The sequence below is a fragment of the Chroicocephalus ridibundus genome, chromosome 1 (assembly GCF_963924245.1).
Source record: "Chroicocephalus ridibundus chromosome 1, bChrRid1.1, whole genome shotgun sequence".
Taxonomy (NCBI): Eukaryota; Metazoa; Chordata; class Aves; order Charadriiformes; family Laridae; genus Chroicocephalus; species Chroicocephalus ridibundus.
Window position 1 is genome coordinate 69,719,695 of NC_086284.1, and position 22,253 is coordinate 69,741,947.

The 22,253-nt window shown below is 35.0% G+C and overlaps 1 protein-coding gene across 2 annotated transcripts in view; it reads right to left on the reverse strand.

Annotated features, from left to right (window-relative positions):
* Positions 1 to 22,253, reverse strand: part of CCDC138 (coiled-coil domain containing 138) — a 38,547-nt gene continuing 16,294 nt past the window's right edge. Inside the window, exons 12-16 of one of the 2 annotated variants that reach the window (XR_010071572.1) lie at positions 21,157 to 21,349; positions 16,923 to 17,099; positions 1,829 to 1,967; positions 1,464 to 1,526; positions 559 to 680 (exon numbers count right to left, since the gene is read on the reverse strand). Coding sequence is in view for 1 of the 2 variants with exons in the window: in XM_063338557.1 (XP_063194627.1) it covers positions 509 to 680; positions 1,829 to 1,967; positions 16,923 to 17,099; positions 21,157 to 21,349 (681 nt within the window). In the remaining variant the exon portion in view is untranslated. Of the gene's footprint in view, positions 681 to 1,463; positions 1,527 to 1,828; positions 1,968 to 16,922; positions 17,100 to 21,156; positions 21,350 to 22,253 lie in introns of both variants that reach the window. The other variant, XM_063338557.1, reaches the window with a different exon arrangement.

Genomic DNA, 22,253 nt, shown 5'->3' on the forward strand with positions numbered 1-22,253 from the left:
CTGAAATCAAAACAACAAAAAAAATTTCTCATTCAACACAGTTACGTTAAATCAAAATCTGGTTTTAATCATTAAAACTAATTATCTCAAAAGATAATTTGATAAGATACCTGTCTGTTACTTATCAACCATAAAATAAATAAATGAATTTATAAAACTCTCTGAAGAATGAAAGGTAACTAAGATCCATACCTATTAGGAAAAGCTGGCATTTCTGCTTACTCAAGGGATCCAATTCCTTAGATTGCATGAGTCATTTAGAACAGCAGCATTATTTCACTTCTTTTAAAAGTATTGAAGAAAGCCATTTAGCATATTACACAATTTTTCATTTTCCTGTTTATGAATGAAGATCAATGAGATTCCACATGATACAGAGTAACTTATACAGTACTGAGGTTCTGCTTAATTTATTTATAGAAAACAGTAAAAGAAAATATCCAAAATTCAAGTAACATAGGCAGCTGGTGTAAATTATACAGAACAATAATTAGATTGAAAGATAGTGCTAGTGACTTGTGCTTAGACTGGAAGTAACAGAGTTACTCCTTGACAATCCCAAATTCAACAGAATTGAATTGAGGTTTATACAGAGGAAAGCATGATCTGGATTTGTAGTCCTATGTAGTTCCTGGATCATTTGGTGAAGAGCAAACAATTCAAACATCTTCTTATTGCTTCTGCAAAAGATTTTACATAAAATAACTGTCAATTGAAAATTGAGAGTTTTCATCTAAACACTAAAGATTCCACAGAATTTTTTTTTTTAATGAAGAAAAACATGCATTATATTGGGAGTTTCATATAATTCTTCTTTGTTGCATCTAACATCTCTAAGCAGAAGGTTATCAATGCATGGTGAGAAAAATCTTGGCAAAAATCACCAAAAACTATCATTTGACTTGAGTAAGTGGTATTTACATGTAGTATAATGAAAGCTCAAGGAAAGGCTATAGCAGGGTTTCAGTAATGTGAAACAGGATTCCAGAACCAATAAATAAAAAATTTTAAATAATTAGGATTTCTGAGCAAATTTTACTTTTAGTATATTTCCAATGTAAGTTATGATTTGTATTAGATTATTTTACAGGAACACTTCTTTTTTTCCCCTAGAGTTCAATTTTATTCCTAATAAAGTCAAATGAAAACCTCGGTTTCATCAACAACTTTAATGTACAAAATGGTTCAGTTTAGATACCTGCTTATATAAATGAAACAATCCCATGAAGTAATGCACCAATGGAGCTCATCAGCACATTACCACTGATACGATGAAGACCTTTGTTACAATAAACTAACAGCCAATAAGCAAGAAGAACATATTTTATAAAGATTAACATTCACAAAAGGGCTTAAATGGCTCAAGACTTAAAATTTTGGTTTTGAAGGAAATGAAAACTAATGAAACTTGAATGCAAGTCACAGATGAGGCTCCGTTTTCAAAGGAGATTATTACCATGTACCTGAGTAAAAGTGAAGGTCGAGAGGAAAGAAAAGAAGGGTTCTCTTCTAAGGATTCTTGTCATCTGCATACATAAGGAATAATTGCTCTTTAGCCTAGGTTTTTTGGTGTGGGGTTTTTTTTTTTTTTTAGTTTGCATTCTGTAAATTGAACTACATTTATAAGCAAATTGAGAGTCTTGTCTCACGCATACGTGAGACAAACAGTTTAAATTTAATTGCTAACAGAGTCCAGCATTGTCTATGGTAGAGCAAATAAACAGCAACATAGAGATGAGTTTTTGAAAAAGGAGAAGGAAAAAGGAGAAGGATCTCCAAGTTTGCTGATCTAATAATAACTAACAGAGTAATGGTAGTAAAGGATTACTTTATTCTGGAGAGTTTTTGCAGTATAGCACAGAGCTTTTCCAAAATCTGAATATCTAGCTTAGAACTTCGAAGCAATACAGAGCAAGTACGGAAGAAGGATTCGTTACTGCAGGCTTCCAGGAAAGGCTGTAAGGAATCTGTAAAAGAAAATAATTAAAAAACTGTATCAGAGTGCTCTGTGCAGTGAAAAGTAAAATAGCTATTCATACCTTTAGAGGGCTTTAAGTGTCTCGTGTTGTGCAACTATTAGAAAAATGAAATAATTCAGTTCATGCTGGGCATATGATGCAAAACTTGGGTAAAACCAGGAACTGAAAAAATGCAAGTTCCTAAGAGTTCTGACATTACCAACCCATGTATTAAATCAAGGCCTATGCCCTTGAGAACAAAGGAAAACAGAAAACAGAACAATTTTAAACTCAAATAAAAATTCTTATCTTGAACCTGTTTATTCAATGCTCACTTATCATGGTTCCTTCCTTTTGATCATGTGAGGGGAAGAGTAAGCCATGTAAAAAGACTCACAAGGAAATCGCTGCAAATCACATGGACAGGGATAGTACACGTAGAAGCTAATGTGATGCCTGACAGCCTTTCATTATCAGAATATCATCACTGTACTCTGTTTCAAGCCAAGCAAAAGAATAATTGAGAGGTAACAGTAAGAGCTGAGTAAGAACGCTTTAATACCAACAAAACTCCCTTAGAAGAGTGGATGAATTTTTAAGTCACATTGTATAACATTTCCCTCTATCCCTTTCCCCAAAATCTAACCACTTCAGAATAAAGTTAAATCTATTCCCTTGTTATCTCTTTCTTTGTTCTTCTTTTTTTTTTTATTTTTAATAATTACAGATTAATTTATAGCAAAACCAAGGAAAATAAGTAACAATTGATTTTTTAAAAAAATGAATAGTCTTTCATATAGCATAGGGCATTTGCATTAGAAGAATACAGATGTGAGGAAAATATTCTAATGTTTACATAATGTTAAAAATATTTATTCTGCTTAACAAGAAACTACAATATGCAAATTACACCACAAACTAATAAGCACAGACATTAAAAAAATTCTTCACATACTATAATTTATAAACAGGATGTCAAGATGCTTTTATCGGTTCAAAGAGAACTAGATATATCTTCTGGTCAAAATTTTCCCTTTCCTTGTCCAAGGACACACAGTTTATTAAATATAACAAGTAGCCTTGGAGTGAATTCAAGGTTTTAATTTATTTCAGGAGGCTTACTGATACAAAGTCAGAAGAAATGCTATAGAAAACTGTTTGGAATAGGGCTTAAAAAAAAAAAAATCGACTAAAACCAGCTTGAGAGCCTAAGTAACTAATTTTCTCAGAGCTGGGCATTTATACTGAATATTCAACAAGGACCCCGTAATTCCTACACCTTACTGTTAGGACGATGATCTTTCAAAAACTGTATTTTTTGCAAAACAGTGGCATATCATTTGGCTACACCAACAAATGACCCAGTGTCGCCTGTCCTGTCCCCCCTCCCTCCCCGGTGCTGAGAACATCTTACCACGCATTATACTATACAGTGAAGTCAACAAGATTTGTGGGCCTTTACTGGTTTACACCGTCAGATGAAGAGATGGAGAAACAGCAAATGCCTTTAGCACAGATCAGAGAAGCTATGGCTACATGATATCTTTCCGCTCTTTTCAGTGGAGGTGCTTTCGGCAGAATTGAGTTGAAAGGCTGGATTCAACAGCCAGAATCCCCAAAATATGCAACAGAATGTGCGGATGGAAACTATACAGATGCAGGATGATGGACTTCAGTAGCAAGGGGACAGCCTTGCAGCAATAAAAAGCAAGATGACAACTGATATACTATGAAGTTTGGAAAGGGAGGCAAATGTTTTGTGGTTTGCACACAGCTGAAGCGTCCTCTGTTCTTTACCCAAAGCAACACAAAGCAATAATTATTCCAGGAGACATACATTATCCAGCAGTAAATGGTTATAAATTAACTTCTTTTTATGTGTACTTCTACTTCCATGTTTCTTGCATTCTGTCTACCATATTCAATCCACCTACAGTTTTATGCATATTCTCCTCTCACTTGTACTACTATTTCCAGTTACAATTTGCTGTCTCCAAACTGTAACAGCAATAAATATAAAACTAGAATGAAAGTAAAGTAGAAATGCAAGCAGTAATCAGTAAAAACTATAGTAAAAAATAAGTACATATATATTTTTATTGTCTGTCAGTAAAGATACTATTTCTCATTTTATTTTAGCTTATGGTCTTCAATTAAGGATAGAATACTATAATTGAAGCGATGTATTAAGTACCATTGACAGCTTCTAAGACAGGAAAAACGTCATGGATACTGGAAGAGTTAACTATGGCTGCATTTCTATAGACCAGCAGATACCACAACACATTAAAAGCAATTGAACTGAAGATTAGAAGCTACAAGACAATTCCTAAAAGGAACAAAGAAAAGGGCACAGCCTCCTTAAGATGAAAAATAAGGTTCACGCTGAAGAAATACATTTTGTATGCGTGCATAAATATATATTTATATAAAATAGATACATATAAAGAAACCATTTACCAGATATGCTTGATTGACCTGAAAGTGCTATTTTTGTCACATATCACAAGGGACCAGTAGAATGCTGATTTCACTAAAAGAAAAAATAAAAGAAAAAATAAAAGAAAAAGATGAGAAGAATACATTCTCTAAGGAAAATTAGAGATTATTCTAGTCTGGGATTATTCTAACGTACAACTCAACAGGTAACAGAACTGAACAAATTTGTCAGAATCCAACAAGAGAAGTCACTATTGACTGCATTCTGCCCTTGGCGTCTTTTAATATTCTTTTAATATTTCTCTACTTTTGTTGTAGAAGGTAATATTTTTCAGAAATTGTGACGTCAAAAACTCAGGGCTATCTGTCAATTATAGCAAGCAGAAATTCCTTAGATGTGTTCATAGTATGTACTAAATTTAGGGATACGTGACTGACAAACACTCAAGATTCATCACTCTCTATTGAGACGCTGTTCTCTACGACAGAACTTTGAAGTTATTAGATACACACAGCAGTGTATTAAACCCGGAAAAAATAATTAACTCAAAATTCACTTCCACTACGATGGTATCATGCTCTAATGAGTCTAACTTGTTAAAACCCATGAGAAGAGGTAACAAAACTACAAACAGAAACAGCAAATAAGCAAAGCCCAATGAATACAATCCTACCATCTTAAGAGCACTTTCTATCAAAAGATTTCTATCCATTGAGTGTTTGAAGCAAAAATTGCTATACAGATAGCAAAAAGAGATAGCCTTCTGTAAAGCAAGAAAAATCTAAGACTAAAAATTATGTTATCACTTATAAACTACAACTTCATAGAGATTCTTCTACAATTTGCTAGAGTTCCTACAAATGACTGCCTATTCCCAAGAAACAGAAACAGTCCTATCAATCTGCACAGCACCACTGATGAAGTCTGTTTTAACAACAAAAACTCGATCAGTATCTCTTACTTACCGAAGATGTTTATGAGAAAGGTAAGAAGAGAAAAGTGTAAATAAATGTGCGAGAACAGTGACAATCAAGAAGTAAATTGAGAAGAAGAGTTTTTCTTCTTTTCTATTGCCTGTTGAAACAACAAATAGCTTTAGAAACCTCTCATTTAACATGACTTCAGGCTCAGCTGAACTCTGATTCATAAGAGATCTGAAGGTAACAAGACTGATGAGATAAAGAGGGCGGTCCTACAATTTATTCCTATAAATATCCTTAAGTAGCCATAAAATGCTTTACATTCCTTTTCTGCAGGGGTAAACAAGTACCATATTCAACTGACCTGGACATTTCTTTGCTGCCTTGTTCTTACTGGTTCCTTTAAAATAGTTAATTAAAAAAAAACAACAACAAATGCACACACACATATATGTACTGTAAGAATGTTTTGACTGTGAAGTTTACAAACCAACATAAAAGATATGCATTACTTTTAAGACAGAAAGATTTTTATTATAAAACAGAAGCACCAAAGTGGAAAAAACTTCTAAAGTTTCGCAAAGTTCAACTTCGTGAAAGCAAACTGATAAAGGCACACATTTAAATAGACTTTTTGTACGCTGCTTCAGATAAGCTTTTGCAGAATATATTCTAAGTAATCAGAAAGTGTACAAAACAAGCATAAAATTTAAATGCATGTCTAGATGATGAACTAAAAAAATATAAGCTTCACATTTTAAAATATGTTGGTAGTTTAGATTTACACAGGTTTTGTTTTTATTAACTATTTTGGAAAAAACTAAATTGCAATCAATTCTGACAGGACTTTGGCACAATTTAAAATGATCTGCAGAAGCCTCCACTGGTATTCTTTAAAATTGCAGCATGTTGTAGTTGCATTAGCTTAACTTGATTGGTAGAGTGCAATGAACAATGAGCAATTTATCATTGTTGACAGAATTCATCTGAAATTTACCCTCAAAGTAATCAGTCACTCACAGCATAAAGTCTCACCAGCTATAGTTATCCAGAAAATTCTGTTTTACACCTAAAGCTATGCCATCTCAGAAAATGAAGACTGTCAGGAATGCCAACTTTAAGTTCATGTTTTAACAAATTAACTATTAGTTTTGCCTCATTTCTAATTGCATGAGGATCTGCCGGGAGAACAGAGAACAGGTGAAAGCAATGCAAGTGAGTGACACAGCACTGTCTACTAGTGTGGAAAAGCTGACGAACGCAAAAATTAACTAACTATGCACCAGAGCAGGAACACTTAAAATGAAACAGTAATATCACTTACATGTTACTAATAGCCAATTGTGTGTAATACAGTCACCTGTAAGACTTGAACCATTTGCTGAATTTAACTTTTTCTCCTGTAATCGACAGCCAGGGCTGTTAAGTGCCAGTGGTTAAAGCACAGTGGAGGCAGGGCAAGATTCCAGTCAACATAAGGCACCTCAAGCGTTGATGCCTACACAGGTGACCCTGAGCGAAGAGAGCCCAAGTGGCAAATTCAGCTGGTCACCCAATGTGACCCAAATTGCTCTTCAGTTTCCTAGGATGCACGAGACATTCAGACAGACATGAGACAAGACGTATGGGAGACCAATGTCATTCTCAAATGTCAAGTGAATGTTACACCCACCAAAAAAAATTTATAATAGAAAAGGTTAAAAAATTAGCAGGAATACTTATGTCACAAGAGATGCTTGGAAGAGATGCTACAAAGAAAAGAAAAAAGATTAGAAAAGAAAGCCTTGGCGGTCAGAAACTATTTTTATAATAGAAAGGATAGTATGAAAAGTCACGTTAAGTCAGATCTTGTTAAGAAAAAAAAGTTCTCCCAGCCATTTAAGTAAAAAATAGGACAAAAAAAGAGGTATTGAGGTCATCTGTGGTCAGCACAAGAAAGATGGGATAGAAGCTAATGGTATTTTAGTCTTTTGGGTGCACCCCTTGGTTAATATGCTGGTTTTCATGACAGAACTCTAACTTGATTAAAGGGACACAAAAAAAATCCCCCAAACTTGTAATTCCAAAAGACTCCTTTAGTCAGGGACACCAGAACAGACTTCAGGATTCTGAAAGAAATGTTGCCTCAATTTTACGATGGAAGAGTTAAACAATTGTTGAAAAATTAAATCAAGTGTACTATAGTTTTATCTGTAAGTATGTGTACAGGAACTGCAGGTATGTTGTGTCAGAGCAGTCAGATACTTTTGTTTGGTAAAGGAATGCCACAGCAGTTATAACTCAGCTAGACTTCAACAGCATTTAGTAAAACAATATGTGATACTATACTGGAGAAGATGGGGGTTAGTAGAAGGACTGGAAGGTATATAGTGTAAGGAACTGGTTAAAAGCAAAGCAAAACATTTTGCCTTGAAAAGTGAACTTTAGTTTTAAATACTGATTTTTGCAACCGTGCTTATTTAGTGTATTTATTAATGACTGTGGCATGAAAACAGGAGCAGTCTAATAAAATTCCATGCTGGAACTGCCCATTTAGAAGGCAACAGGTATAAAATACATGAAAAACAGAATTACCTTCCTTACTAGAATAGCAGAAGCGTAAAGACAATACGCTAACAAACAACAAAAATTTTTCCTGGAAAACCACTGATTAGAAACATCAGAGGATGAAAACTTTTGGTGTGCTAATTGAACTCAGTATGTCTATGAGCAACCAACATGGTTAACCATTAAAGACTGATTCTAATGAGGCCTGAGAGAGAGAAAAACACCATTTTACAAATAACCTAGACAGCACTGCAAATTGAAGCTATGTATTATTATGGGAAACGTTCTTCAAGAAACCAGAAAAAGCCAAATGAACTACCAGAATCATGAAGGAATCACAACTCTCTCTTACAGAGGACACCTAAAGGCACTTTGTTCCAACACTTTCTGTTGGAGCTTGCCTGCCTTGTTTCCCCTGCTCCCATATCTCCACTCCTGTAATAACCAGCTCAGAACTAAGCACAGTATTTCAAACACAATGTCAAACCCAAATAAGGAAGCCTTTAGATAAATGAACTAACCTGGCATGACCTGTAATTCTGTAACTTCAGATTGCATGTACGCAAGTAAATAATGTCTGAACTCTGACAATTCATACACGTTACTCAAACTGCAGAAATTGTATTATCTACTTCCAAAGAAAGCCCTTCTTTATGAAATTATTTTGATTATGGCATTGCTCTAAATTCACCTTGAAAGTTACAGAAAAAAGCCAGCTAATACATACAGTAGTTCTGCTAGTCAAATGCAAAATTTAAAAAATATGCATTAGAAGATATTTTTTCTACTTAAATCATACTTTAATTGCTTGAAATGAAATAGTTTTATGGAAAATTACAAAACTGTAAACTGTTGATAAAAAAATGCAAGTTTAGTAACTATGAGCAAACAAGATCCTACTTGAATAAACTTTAATGTTCTAAAGATTTGATAAATTAAATTGACTTGAAAAGGGATGTGTATATCCAAGTACTGATATAAACAACTGCTTTTTACATCAAATACTTTAAAAAAGTTAGCATTCACATGTACCTTCAAAGTGGTATGCTGCTTACAAAGTACAGTATTACCCTGAATTAACAAAGTGGCTACTTGGCTCTACTTGAGTTTATATTTAATAGTCCCTTTTATTTCTTACTTTAGAGCGGATGAGACAGGGCTCCAAAATTCAGAATGGCTAAGCATTACACAACTGTTACTAGAATAAGAAGAAAACAATGACAAGAACATTTTTTCTTATTAGAGAGAAGGCTAATGTTACTTCGTAGAAATCAAATGACATTATTCCATTTACTGCATTCATTTTTAAATCCTGTAAACATGTATTTCATCAAAATCAAAGTACTCAAACTAAGCTTGCAATTAATTATCAAAAAGTGTGCAAACTTTTGGTGTACTTGCTTGCTTTCAGCAAGTATACAGGTTGGTCCTAACATTATCATAGGCTGCATTTAACAGAGTTAGAGATACTTATCTGTGGTTAAAATATTAAACTAAAACATCTATTAATCCAGCATAATTATTCACTGTTTTCAGAAGAATGAATAAAAAAATTACAAAGGTAAGAAAGAATAATAGAGGAAGGATTTCCTTTTAAATGACTTGTATTTCAATGTTTATCCCACATAAGCTGTAAATCATTCCTTTCGCTATAGCTTCAAACACAGTTCCTCAGGATAATTTCATATCTGCCTTTCACACAGGTGAGTGGGAATCCTACCTTAGGATGGTATTTGCAGACTTGACATTTTTACCCTTTCAGTACTGCAGAATAAGCTCATTTGAAAACTTTCAATCCTGCGAACGGCTACCAGGTAAAGATAATATGCTGCTTGTAGTCTTTAAAGTCTCGAAATGCTAAGACTCAAGAGAAAAATAAAGGAGCGGGTTTGGGTTTCCTTGACAGATTCTAACAATCAACTTTTAGAAGTACCTGTAGAACAGTGTGAATTGTGGAATGCCCAGCATTGGCTATGGAAACATTCCAACTCCAAGGAAGAGACGGAGTGTGTGTATAGGCAGCCCAGATAAAAAGATTGTCTCCACAGTAAGAAGTTGTGATTATTTACTTGTAAACTGAATCTTTTTATCTTCACAGGCATGATTAACTTCCCATGTGAGATGAGTAAATCTGGACACAAAAAAAACCAAATCAGAAGTAAGGTTCAGTGAACCTGTAAACACAGCTCACTTTTGCAGTTACTAAAAATCTTAAGTGATGTTAATATGGTTAAGAAATCATACTTAGGCCTGACCAGAATGTGCCTTAACTTACAGTAAGCATAAGAGTCATTTAGAGCTTTTTTTTTTTTCAATATGCACTCATTTCAATTTGTGAACAGGCACACACTAATGCAAAATAGTCTCTCCGTAAAACAGAAATAAGCTTGAAGACAAAGTAAATGTAAGCTTTATTTAAAGCAAAGCCCAGTGCTTTGTAATGTCTAATGCGCAAGTAAGTTTTGATTTCCTTGAATGAACATAAGGTTGGGAAAGGGGAACCTACTAATCTATGTGACAGAAGTCAGCTATCACTGCGGGAGGAATTTAAGATGTATGCTGTCTTTGTGTAAAAGTGCAAAGGGTGAAACTGAGACAGGCAGCTCTCTGCTAATAGCAGATCTCAAATCAAGCATGAATCAAGACTACAGTTCAACAATAGTATTTTTGATAGGTGACTGTAAAATCACCACATCCTTTGGAACCCTTTTAACTGATTCACAGGTAAAAAAACACAGTAAGCTCCGTAAGAAGTGAGAAGACAGGAACAACGGTATTTAACAAGATTGTATATGACAAGTATTCAGCTACAGCGTGATTTAATACTAATGATGTGATGTCCTTCAACACCCACAGAACAAATTTTCTTGCTGAGGTCATGCTACTTATTACTAGATTGTTTCCAGAAAACATTTCATATCTGGCATCCAGGAATTCTCTTGAACGGTGTGTTGCAACTACTGTCCTAGAAACACGATCTGTTGTGAAAATAAATTTGTCATCATAGGGAAAGAACTTTGGGGTATGAAGATGCCCTGGAAGCCACTGGTGTTATTCTATAACAATCTGGATGATAAAAAGTAACTTTTACTTCAATTATTAAACATTCATTTTAATAGTAATTTAAATGGGAATTTGTAAGAGCTTTGTTAAGGAATAAATACATTATAAGCTATTCAACTAAACTGAAACATAACAGTATCTAGCAGTTAATACATTTTGGTCTCAAAATTTCAAAGATGGTCAGAGCATTGCATTTGTGGAAATTTCTCACTGAGCACATTCAGAGTTTATCGAGATATTAAATCTATTTTTTGTGATAATACTACCAGAGAAGGATTTGTTCTATCTTCAGACAGGTTCATAGTTTAGACATGGGACTAAAAACCAAACATCATGGCTCAGTAGCCTGCTTTCCTTAACTAAGGTAAGGAAACCTTGGTACTGAAATCTTTCTTCCCTGTCAAATCATCAGGAATATCTCTCTTCCCCTTTTACTCAAGGGGAAGCGAGAAAGATGACTTTATAGACCACTCACTAGTTTCAAAGACCAAAAGAAGGATCAAACTGAATTTTATGGCACCCATCTGAAGCCCCGGATTCAAGCAAAGCACCACCACCATTAAAAAAAGACTGCGGGACTTTCTCCCTTGATTCTGCTTTTATCAGTCAATCTCTGCAGCAAAGGAAAGATGGGCATCTTCCAGAAAACAAACATGGATTGAAAATCTGGTAATGGTTACGGAGAGCCAAATGAAAGACTGAAAAGCATACACCTGATCTGGCACTCATCCCATCTAGCCATGACAGAAAACCAGCATTGATGAGATAGCTATGTTGAAAGTATAGCTAAACCACTGCTTTGGTGCTGCGTTCACACATATCAGGTATTGGAAAGTACATTTAAAACAGAAGACTGAACAGGTTGAAATGTAGCAATTTATGCACCATTACAGACATCATTAGACAAAAATATTAGCAGAATGTAGTAAAAGAAAAGGGGCAAAATACTTTGTTGAGTTAATTTTCTACCGTCGGGTTCATAACAAGCTGTTAACTCTCCCAACTGTGGAATTTAGAAGCAAACAATTTAGAAGTAATAACTTCCAGTGAAGACAGCAGACTAAATCGACTAGACTTACCCTTACAAATACTTACACCTTAATTTCAGGTACTTATCAAGTTTCTAGCGTAGGTTAAATGAAGCGAGCATTTGCAAAGAGAAAGCAAATGGTTAGATAAGGATTTCACTTAGTTGCAAAGTTTCTTTCCTCAAATGTAGTAACAGTAAAAGTAGTGAAAAGAATCCACATAAGCACTGGAGGATGAGGGAAAAAAAAACTATTACAGCTTGAAAGTAAGCTGAAACTGAAGTTCTCTTGACACAAAGCAAACTCTCAGAAATTACTGCATAACATCTGTAGCAGCTCCTCTCACTCTTACGCCCTGAGGAGCTGGCCGAAACTAACCTCAACTTTTTTCACCCCTGACATTCAGAAGTCAGCATTTGTTCCAACTATGAATGTTTTTGTATATTACAAGAACAGTAATCAGTATAACATTTTACCCTCCTTCCTAGGCTTTAACATTTTTATAAAAGAGGTGAGGCAAACAAGATTGGCATGCATATATATATATTTATTTTTTTTTTCTGTATCTGTGACATACTGTTACAATTCCAAAAACATTTAATGATTGGGACAAAATGGTGAGATTATTTTTGGCTGGTACCATAATTCAGAATTATACAATGGCATGAAAACTCACTGATGTCTGGGAAATGCTGTGCAGCTGGAATAGTATCCAAGCTCTGATACCTAAAACATAATGTAGTCTGATGCCATGTATGCAATTTGAGATCCCAATTTGATAAACACACATAAACCTGAATCCTTCCAAGAAATAATGCGACTGTGTCGTGTACTATAATGTGGGCTCTGGAGCTTTGTATGCTATGATGATGTACCTAGGTTTCAAGAAACATACACAAATAAACTTACCAAGGGTACCGAAAGTCTTAATCATTTCTTCACAGAATTCCTGTGGTGTTAAGACCACTGTGCTTCTATGGCCTAGCTGGACAGGTACACTGGTGTTATCAACTCTTGTACAGAACACAGATCAACTCAGACAAACTTTTCATAAAGTTGTGGACTTCAGGCATAATTTTATTTATAGTTTATACTATATATATACTACTTGCAGCTAGTATATGAGATCTACTAGACCGGCATCATTCCTGTGGAGTATGGTAAGCTCTCCCTAACTTGGAATCAAAAAGATTAAAGAGTAAACCCTGATCCTATTAGTGACTGAAAATGTTCCAACCTGGAATCTGAAGTAATACTAAGAGATGAACCAGAAAGAACACTTCGAAGGTTGATAGCCCATCTTGTGGCTCTAATGAGAAAATGATGACAAATGGTTTTACCACTAAGAATGCAAACGTATAGACCTCTTGACACAAAGGGGGTCAAAATAAGCCTTTTGTCTTTGGAGTAGGAATGAAATGCCTAATCCCTGATTACTAAGGTTACATTTTCTGCTCTTCTGTCATCTAAGTGAACATCCAGATGTTGATTTTACAGTACCTTGTCATGATGGTATGGATGGAAAAGGTAATGTAAGAGCACAAGTTCAGTGAAACTATCTGTAATATCCACTGCTCACACCTTCTTGCTCTCATTAGACCTGGGGATTCTAAGTCAGGTTTCCTGAAAGAAAGTCTGTCACTAGAAGTTGGGTAGGGGTCATTTGGTCTAGTAACCTATGCTTCTTCCTTTGTACCTCACAAAACTGAGTTGTGCAGTGCAAAAAAACATCATCTGCTTCTTCCTTCAGACTGGAATGCATAAGCTCACTGAAAACAGAAGCTCCAACTTCTTAATGAGCGAAGAGTTTCATTAGCCTTTGAACTAATGTTTAAATTAAGTATTTTTAATGGCTTGAACTCCAACCCTGATAGTTATCTTCATCAGCCACAGTCTTAAGGGCATGGATGTGCCCAAACATCTAAAAACATGTGCAGGCACATTGCATACAAGGATTTTGGCTACCAGCCGCGTCTCACCATATAGATTTTACTTCTTCCCACCACTCTGTGGGAGTCTTTTTATAAATAGACAACCTGTTATAATAGACAACCTTAATAAAGTTAGTCTTGCCTTGCCAGAAACACATGGTGAGTGTCAACAGACATTTACAAAATGACAGCAGATCTCACCAAACAAATCCTGATTTACTGTCCTTTTTCATGCATTTTTTCAGGTTTTGAAATGCCCTGAAGCCATCCTCTGGACCACGTTATGATCTAGCAAGCTTTCTCAGACAACTAAATCACTCTAGAATTAATTATTCCTCCACCTCTGCCTGCTGATCCTTCTTTTCCTTGTGAAAAAAAGATCTAACAAGCAACAATCAGAACAGTAGAAGATACTGCGTACAAATGCATATCCTCAGCTGGCCAGGACTGACAAGCATATAATAATGACATCATAGGTGGACAAATAAAGAAAATACTGAAGAATGTTACCTTTCAGTCCCCCACCATTTCGCATTGAAATGGTGGTGTCAAGACTCTCCTATATTTTTGGTGTGAAACTCCTGAATAGAAATGGAGAGAGAGTGCTTGAAAGGCTGTGTGCCAGTAAGATGCACAGCAGTAAGACTATTAATTTTAATTTAGGTCTTGTACACAGATAGAAAACAGATGATACCAATGCCTCAACTGTTGTATTTGACATCATGTCTTCAATAACTGAATGCCGTATCAGTGCTGTCAACGTTGTATGAACTTGCCATGGCAACTTGGATCCTGGACCCATTGAACAAGGTATACTATGAAGCCAAAAGCAATGATACTGATCTAAAATATGAGAACATGCACACCAAAATCAGTCAAGGGGCTTAAGCCGTACTGCCGACTCTCTTGCTATAATTTCTATCAAAGCACAGAAATATCCATCTTAGAACAGCAGGTACTTTCTTCATATACAGCTTAATATATGAGGGAAATCTAGGTTTCATTTCTGGAACATGAGGATGATAATTTCTTCCCCAGAAGGGAACCTACATGAAGACCTCAGACAGATTTGGACCGTACAGAACCATTAGAATTTATTTCTTACTATAACAAAAGGTACATGCAGTGACAGGGAATAGTGCAACATAGTAGTTATTTCATATCTGATTCACATTTCTCAGTCCAGACAACTAAAATCTGAATCTGTAAAAATACTTCACCAAAAATTTAAAACTTAGAAAAATTAAATTTTTTCTAAGGTGCTTAGAATAAGAATATCTGCAAAAAAATAAAGCACTGGCTTTTTTTCCAACTTAATTTCTAATCACTTCATCTCTAAAGGTAATATTTTTAAACAAAAATATTCAAATACTCCTACAGAGCCAGAAAATTATTGCAGGTCGTTGAAAGAATACCTAGGATTGCATATCTTACAGGAAAAAAAAAAAGCCTACACTTTGCCTACTGTTGCTCAAATGCTGTCTTTTTGTGCAATGTAATTCCATATTTTACCATATGGCCTATGACTTCCTATTTAAGGCTGCACATCAATATAGCTTTAAAATCAAACATAAATTCCTGTTTTAATCTAACACAGAGAGACCTGAATATCCATTGCTGCCTTCCAGTTTATCTTTTAATGGCTTTTTAATAGGAAACTTACAAAGGAATGAAAATACCATTTACCATCAACAATACTACCTCTCATTGTTAATATTTTCTTGCAAAACACTAACTATATATTAGAAAAGAGCAGAACATGTTTATAACTTGTGTATTGGCAATTTATTCTACCAAAAAGAAAGGCTCTGCAAAAAGATTTATATCCAGTTGCCAAGAAAGAAATTCTCAATTAAATGTCAATTCAATTAAAGATAGCTTCTCCTTCCCTGATTTCACAAATACACATCTTCTCTGAGAAGCAACAAAGCAAAACGAGTCTCTCACAACATACCTCCATTATTCTTCAAACTGTGGGCATTTAGCGTATCAGAACGACTACTGCTAGATAACAGATGATGTACCGTTACTGGCACCACTCAAAGTAATACCAGAAACCATCCACCTTGCTTAGGTTACTTTTGTATGTACAACTATCTCTCTCATAATCACTTTACCAATCATAGTTATGACTATTAGGAAGAACGCTTTCCTGTAAGATTACACTAACTACATGGTCAGAAAAAGAGTCTGTAAGGAAGAATAAAACTTCAGTTAAATCTTTCTGACACCTCGCTACAAAATGGCTTTTAACTCAATGCTGTTCCATCCCGAGTCAAATATGCTTTCTATTTTTACTACTACAATGCATGGTAAGAAAATACTCCCCAAAAAACAATATAACTTTCAAAAATAGCAGCAGCCCCTTCCCCTTTTCTATTCTAAAGGGCAGTGAGTGATTCTTTTCTTTTACAAAAAACAGTCACAAGGTTTATTCAACATGGCACTGGAATGCCTTACTACTTTCATGTTCATCCAGTTGGTTATCAACTGATTCTTAGCCTGTATCACTCGGAAAAGTGCGGCGACAGATGAGATTATTAACCCTTTTACAGGGCCACAGCACAGTAAAAGTCAGCAAAATATGACCATCTCACCACAGTAAAATCCAGTAAAACCACCATCTCTTCTAGAAATGTCATTTCCAATTATTAGAAAGTGAAAAATGACTGGGGATGAGCTGTTCATTCAAACTAGAAAAAGAATTTTGATAAAGCCTGTTTTTTATCTCCACCTGCTGGCAGTTTTTTCATGATATGGCTTCCTAGGCACAGCCTGACTTCAAAGAAAAACATCAACAGAAAAATTCACGCCAATAAATAAGAAAGTAACAAGAAAAGATAACTCAAAGAGACAGACAATTCAGAAATACATTTTATGTCTCTAATGAACCTACATGACACAAACGAATGCTAATACTAGATTAGATTATTTATACAGAAGAATCATGTTATTTTTATGTTGTATTTGTGCATACCTCACCTGTTTTCAACATGATTTTATGTTTTTATTTTTTTTTAATTATATAAATTTACCAGATTCTGTGGTCATCTGAAGTAATCCATCAAGAGCACTGGGAAGCAGACCTCTACTGGATATTTTTAAGTGACTTAATACAACAGGTACGCTTTGGTATTCCACAAATAAGGCCTTCCCTTCATCTGTCTTCAAGTCTACGCGAAGGGAATCAAACGCTTGAGCCAGGTAATCCACTGAAAGATATCAGAATACAGGCAATAAAACTTCTACAATCATAGCTCCATTAACCAATATGTTAATAGCTATCCTGAGAGTTACTGTTGCAGATGTATACTTAAAAGTTAAATGGCTGAATATATTAAATTTTATTTTTATTTAAAGACAGCCTCTGCCTGTTTTTATTCCTTAACAAATTGTTGTGAGTGGAGAAAAGGTCTAACTACAACTCGTATGTTGAAGAAAAATACACTTACAGATATAAAGCCCTTTAACATTTTGCTTAAGAGGAAAGAAATTAAAAGCTTGTATAGTTTGAGACAGTGTTGGTTTCAACATCTGGGAAACCTCTATTAAAGGAGCTAAGGGCTGATTTGTCTGAATAAGAGAAATTACTTTCATGAGAGCAACTACTCCCATTCCTTTCTATAAAAAGCTGTACTTAAGTTTCAGTGCATACATTTTATGTACTCCTTCATTATGGGGCGCACTAAATTATACAAAGAATGTAGATTAAGTGGAACAACCTAATTTTCTTAATTTCCTGATGTCATATCTTTCTCAGTATCTTGGCATTGCATTGATCAGCTGGAGCACAGAAAAGAAGTGTAAGCAAACAATTTATCCTGTAGCATACATTTAACTACAGTGCCCTCTGCTGGATACTGGCAGTTTGAATGAAACAGGATATCTGTTCAAACCAAACGTGCTACCTTATCACTACATCATCGGTGCCATGTGGTCAGAGCGATCAAAATTCACACAAGGTGACATTTGAGATATGTTTAACAACAGGGTGTATGTTCCATGTTATAGAAGTCAGCAGTAAAAAACTACCATGAGAAGCTAACCTGATTCATTCTAATTAACAGCATACATGCAATAACTCTGCAATAACTGATTTTTGTATTGCAATTCTTTTGCCTCGTTTTCATCAAACATTTCTAGAAATGTGCGCCTCAATTTTAGAGGAATTATCACACCTCATCAAAATATCTTGACTGAAATAGTTTCCTCCAACAGCTAAAATACTATATATGTTCATTAATGATGTCAGGGTGGTCTTCCACCATGTTTAAATCCTGTGTTTACTGTAAATAGTTACAATATAAATACTGCACAGGTCAGTTAAGCATAAAGACATACTAATCTGCTTAACCATTTAATCCAGAAGGATGAATTCCATTAACAAGAACATTGTTCATTATGTATGGACTTAAAATCTTTGCCATCCCTGATTAGCATCAATCAGAATGCCGGAGACTGCAGGAATTTTGTGATGTGGATTTCTGCTTCCTAAGAAATGGCCCCAAATTCATAACGTATTTCATGCAAGAGACAGAAAAAAATCAGGTGCCATCTAATTCTGACACTCTGGCATGGTTTTTCAGGATTACCTTGAAAATTAACATCTCTGTAAACTGTCTCTATCTCTTTGTGTTACTAGCAGAGGAGATGTGTTACTGGTAAAGACATTTTAACACCAACCATTCTGAGAACAATAGATAGCAAAAATAGAATCATGGAATAATACAGGCTGCAACCTCCTGCACAAGGCAGGACCACTTCTGAAGTTAAATCAGATTGCTCGTAGTTGTAACCCCACTGAACAATTATTTGCTATCAAAATAATCTGTGCTTTTAAAATGTCTTTGAAAATGGAAAAACAATTGGTTAGTATCACAAAGAGTTGGAAAAGGGTTATGGATATATTTATTCTTATGATACCCTTGCAAAATTTATTCTTGCAGAAAATCCCAGTTACGTGGCACCACACTACTCCTAAGTTGCTGCAAGTAGGCAGTAATCACCTCTTATGCCTGCTCTTAGTGGTATATAATTAGTGTTTTCTGCCTGACTTCCATAAAAAGGATCTGCAACACCTCTTGTTCCCTATTTCCCTTGAAAAGAGAAAAGGCTTCATAACCAAAGGCAGCAGTTAACAAATCAGCCTACAGAATGGTTATTGTATTCTTTGAAATATATTTTCCACAGGTTTTTTTCTCATCCTGTCCAGACACAATCTGATTCTTGTTAACTTGTAGTGTCTACTTTGAAACCTTTATCTTCTCCCTCTCCCATGAGGCAGACCCAACTTCCCCTATTTCTTTGCCAACACAAAATCATATAAGTTTTAAGTAGAGGATTCTACTTTACACTACTATTATACATGATCTGCTAATGTGAAAGGTGGGAAGATCCTGTGAACAAAGTGGAAACGGGAAAAAAAAACTCAACAGTGAAAGCAAAGAGTCACTTATCCTACGATGTCCCCTTACACACACCCCAGATTCTTTTTGGTTAATAAAAGGCAAAAGCATGAGCTGAAAATGATACAGTAACCCCCTAACAGGCAGTGAAGGCTGTCTGGACTATATTGTTTAAGAGGATGTTTGAATTTTTCTTTTCCTAAGCTCAATTTTTTTCAAAGAAATAAATACATGAAAAATCACATCTTTATATAGTCAGTAGTTCAACTTGATAATACGTGACAATTATATTGCATTTAGGATTCAGAGAGGACCTATCAACTCTGCTGCTTTTATGCTGTTGGACTCCTTTTGCATAGGTGAACAAAATTGCTTCACAGCAATCATTGAAACCATTATTGAATTAAAACAATTAAGTCAAAAGAGAAAGCTAATAACAGAAGTCAAAATAAGACATTCTTTTGAATTACTCATCAAATCTGCAGATTTACGAATTAAGAACCTTCAAGCATAATTCAGATTAAATACTAATGTAGAAGTTTTCAAAAAACTCATATGTAAATTAGAATTTGTTTAAATAACCAAAGTTAATTTTAAAATAAAATATCTCTATAAATCAGATTGATTTAAGGTTTTTCTTCTCTGGGTTCTGACAGAAAAGTGTACACCAATCTCTATGTCGAAAGGATAAGGAAGGAAAAGTATTATAAATCTGGGTTTGCGCCTCTTCTCATAACGTGCTCAACACTCATGAGCTCACAAGAAACAGTCCATCTTTGTCATCACTTTAAAGAAAATGTTTCACTCTTCAGATCGTATCTGTATTCAAAGAAGGTCCCACTGAGAAAATTTGCCACAGCATCTTGAAAACTGCACAAGTGGAGTAACCTGTCATAACCTGAAGCAGAAGTCACTATTTTCAGAGCTGTGTTATCTCCTGATATGACCTTGTACGTTACTATACTACATCAACATAGGAATTTTGGAAGATTTTGGATAAAAAGGCCGCTTTTCATGCTAGAGAGGTGGCTTAGAAGTCTAAAACATTTTTACGTGAACAGAACCTGGTGCCTTTGTAAATGAGTCTATTTAACAGTGAAATCTGAATGGACAATCATATAAAGAACTGACAACTTCACAGAGTAGCGCTTTTCAGTGTTGCTAATACGGGTAGCCATTTGCAGACTTGGTAGGAGAAGGGGGGAGCAGCAGACATTAAGAGCTGAAGCATGAACTGTATACTAAACTTAGACCAAAGGACAGAGCAATTGCAGGACATATATCACAATTAACTCTAACAATAATAATCCACTACACAGCTGGCTTTCTCTATGTGACTATAGATACATCAGAAATACCTATGAACATCAGATTTATCTATAGAGATAAATGCAGCAAAGTTGTAACTATGTCAGAAAAGAAACACTTGACGCTGCAGCTGATTAGCCTTTCAGGGGATAGGTAAACAACCTACTAGCTCAAACAGGACAGTGAAATTCTAGAACTGTTCAAAATCTGCTACTTATTTCAGTTTATAAAAGAGTAACTAGCTGTGCCATTCCATGCAGTAAAGATCTTGGCAATCCAATCACTGCTATAGTGACAGTTAGACAGAATTACCATCTCTTTTCCCCTTCTTTAGAAATGTTGATTTCTGACAAGAAGTCATCATACCAAAAGAAACACATAAATTCCAATATGAAATGAATAATAGCGAGATTCATGCTTGTTTCCAATATATTTTTCTTCACAAGGTAGCAAAACCACTTTTCACTGATAAAGATGCTACAGTATCACTGAAATGTTTTTTGTCCAGCCACATGACTGAAATAAATAAATACATTTTTAAAAAATCAGAACTTACCTTGTGTCACTGTTTTAAGCACAATTAAAGTTGACAGAAACCTCAAAGGCATACAGGAACTCTTAAAGAAAGCTGCCGATTTTGATTTACTCTCTGTAGCCTGTTCAGAAGAACTGTGTGGGTTTCCCTTACTTACTATGCCTTTGAAAATATCTTCGCCAAGTCTCCTTATCGTTGATGTCATTGTTGCATGCTGTTTCAAACACCGCATACAGTTAGTGTAAAGATTACAATGCATTAAAATCCTGCATACTATACAGAGACATAAATGTTCCCCTAGTGATTAAATATTAAATAGCAAATGGTTTGACCATGTATTGGATCCTTATCTGTATAGGATCCTTTGTGTTCCAAAAGCAGTTGAACAACATTACCGTGCCTTGTCAACACCAGTCAACATCAGTCAACTCTATTTTGTAAGGTTGCCTGAAGTTATATCCTGTAAAAGCATTCATAGAATCAAGGTCTAAACATGAACCTTAAGAGCACTGTACAGGCAAGATCTATTAGATTTTTCATCATAAGCTATACAGAAAAATTACTTCAGAATCGAACTTCACAATAGGCTCATTTAAAATATGGTTCCTTATTAGCACTAAAACTGACAGCTTACTATTCTACTGAATTTAAACAAGATATTTACAAGTTTCCTCCTTTTTGCTTTAGCAAAAGCACTACTGACAGCGCTCTGCACTATACTGAGTCTTTACAATACAGCTACTGTCTTTTTTCTTAAATATACTGCTATATATTTTCTTATAGCATTCTAGTCCAAGAAAAGTAGAGAAATGTCTTGTGGTTAGACAACTGAGCAGAGAACAGAAAAATCAAAATTCCTTCACTGCTTTGCCACACATCTCCATCAATTTCAACAAGTCTCATGCATAAAGTGAACCTAAAAATATCGCCTTTTCTAGTGCATATGTAAAAACACAATTTCTGAGATGCTTTGACACCACAATAGAGATCACATAGTTATGAAAACTATGTTTAGATACACAATACAAAATTTAAAATTAACTTGAAAAAGAATTTATTTTTTTCATTTGCCATCAGTCTGTGGTAAACACTATGATTTTAGGTTTTGCAAAGACAGC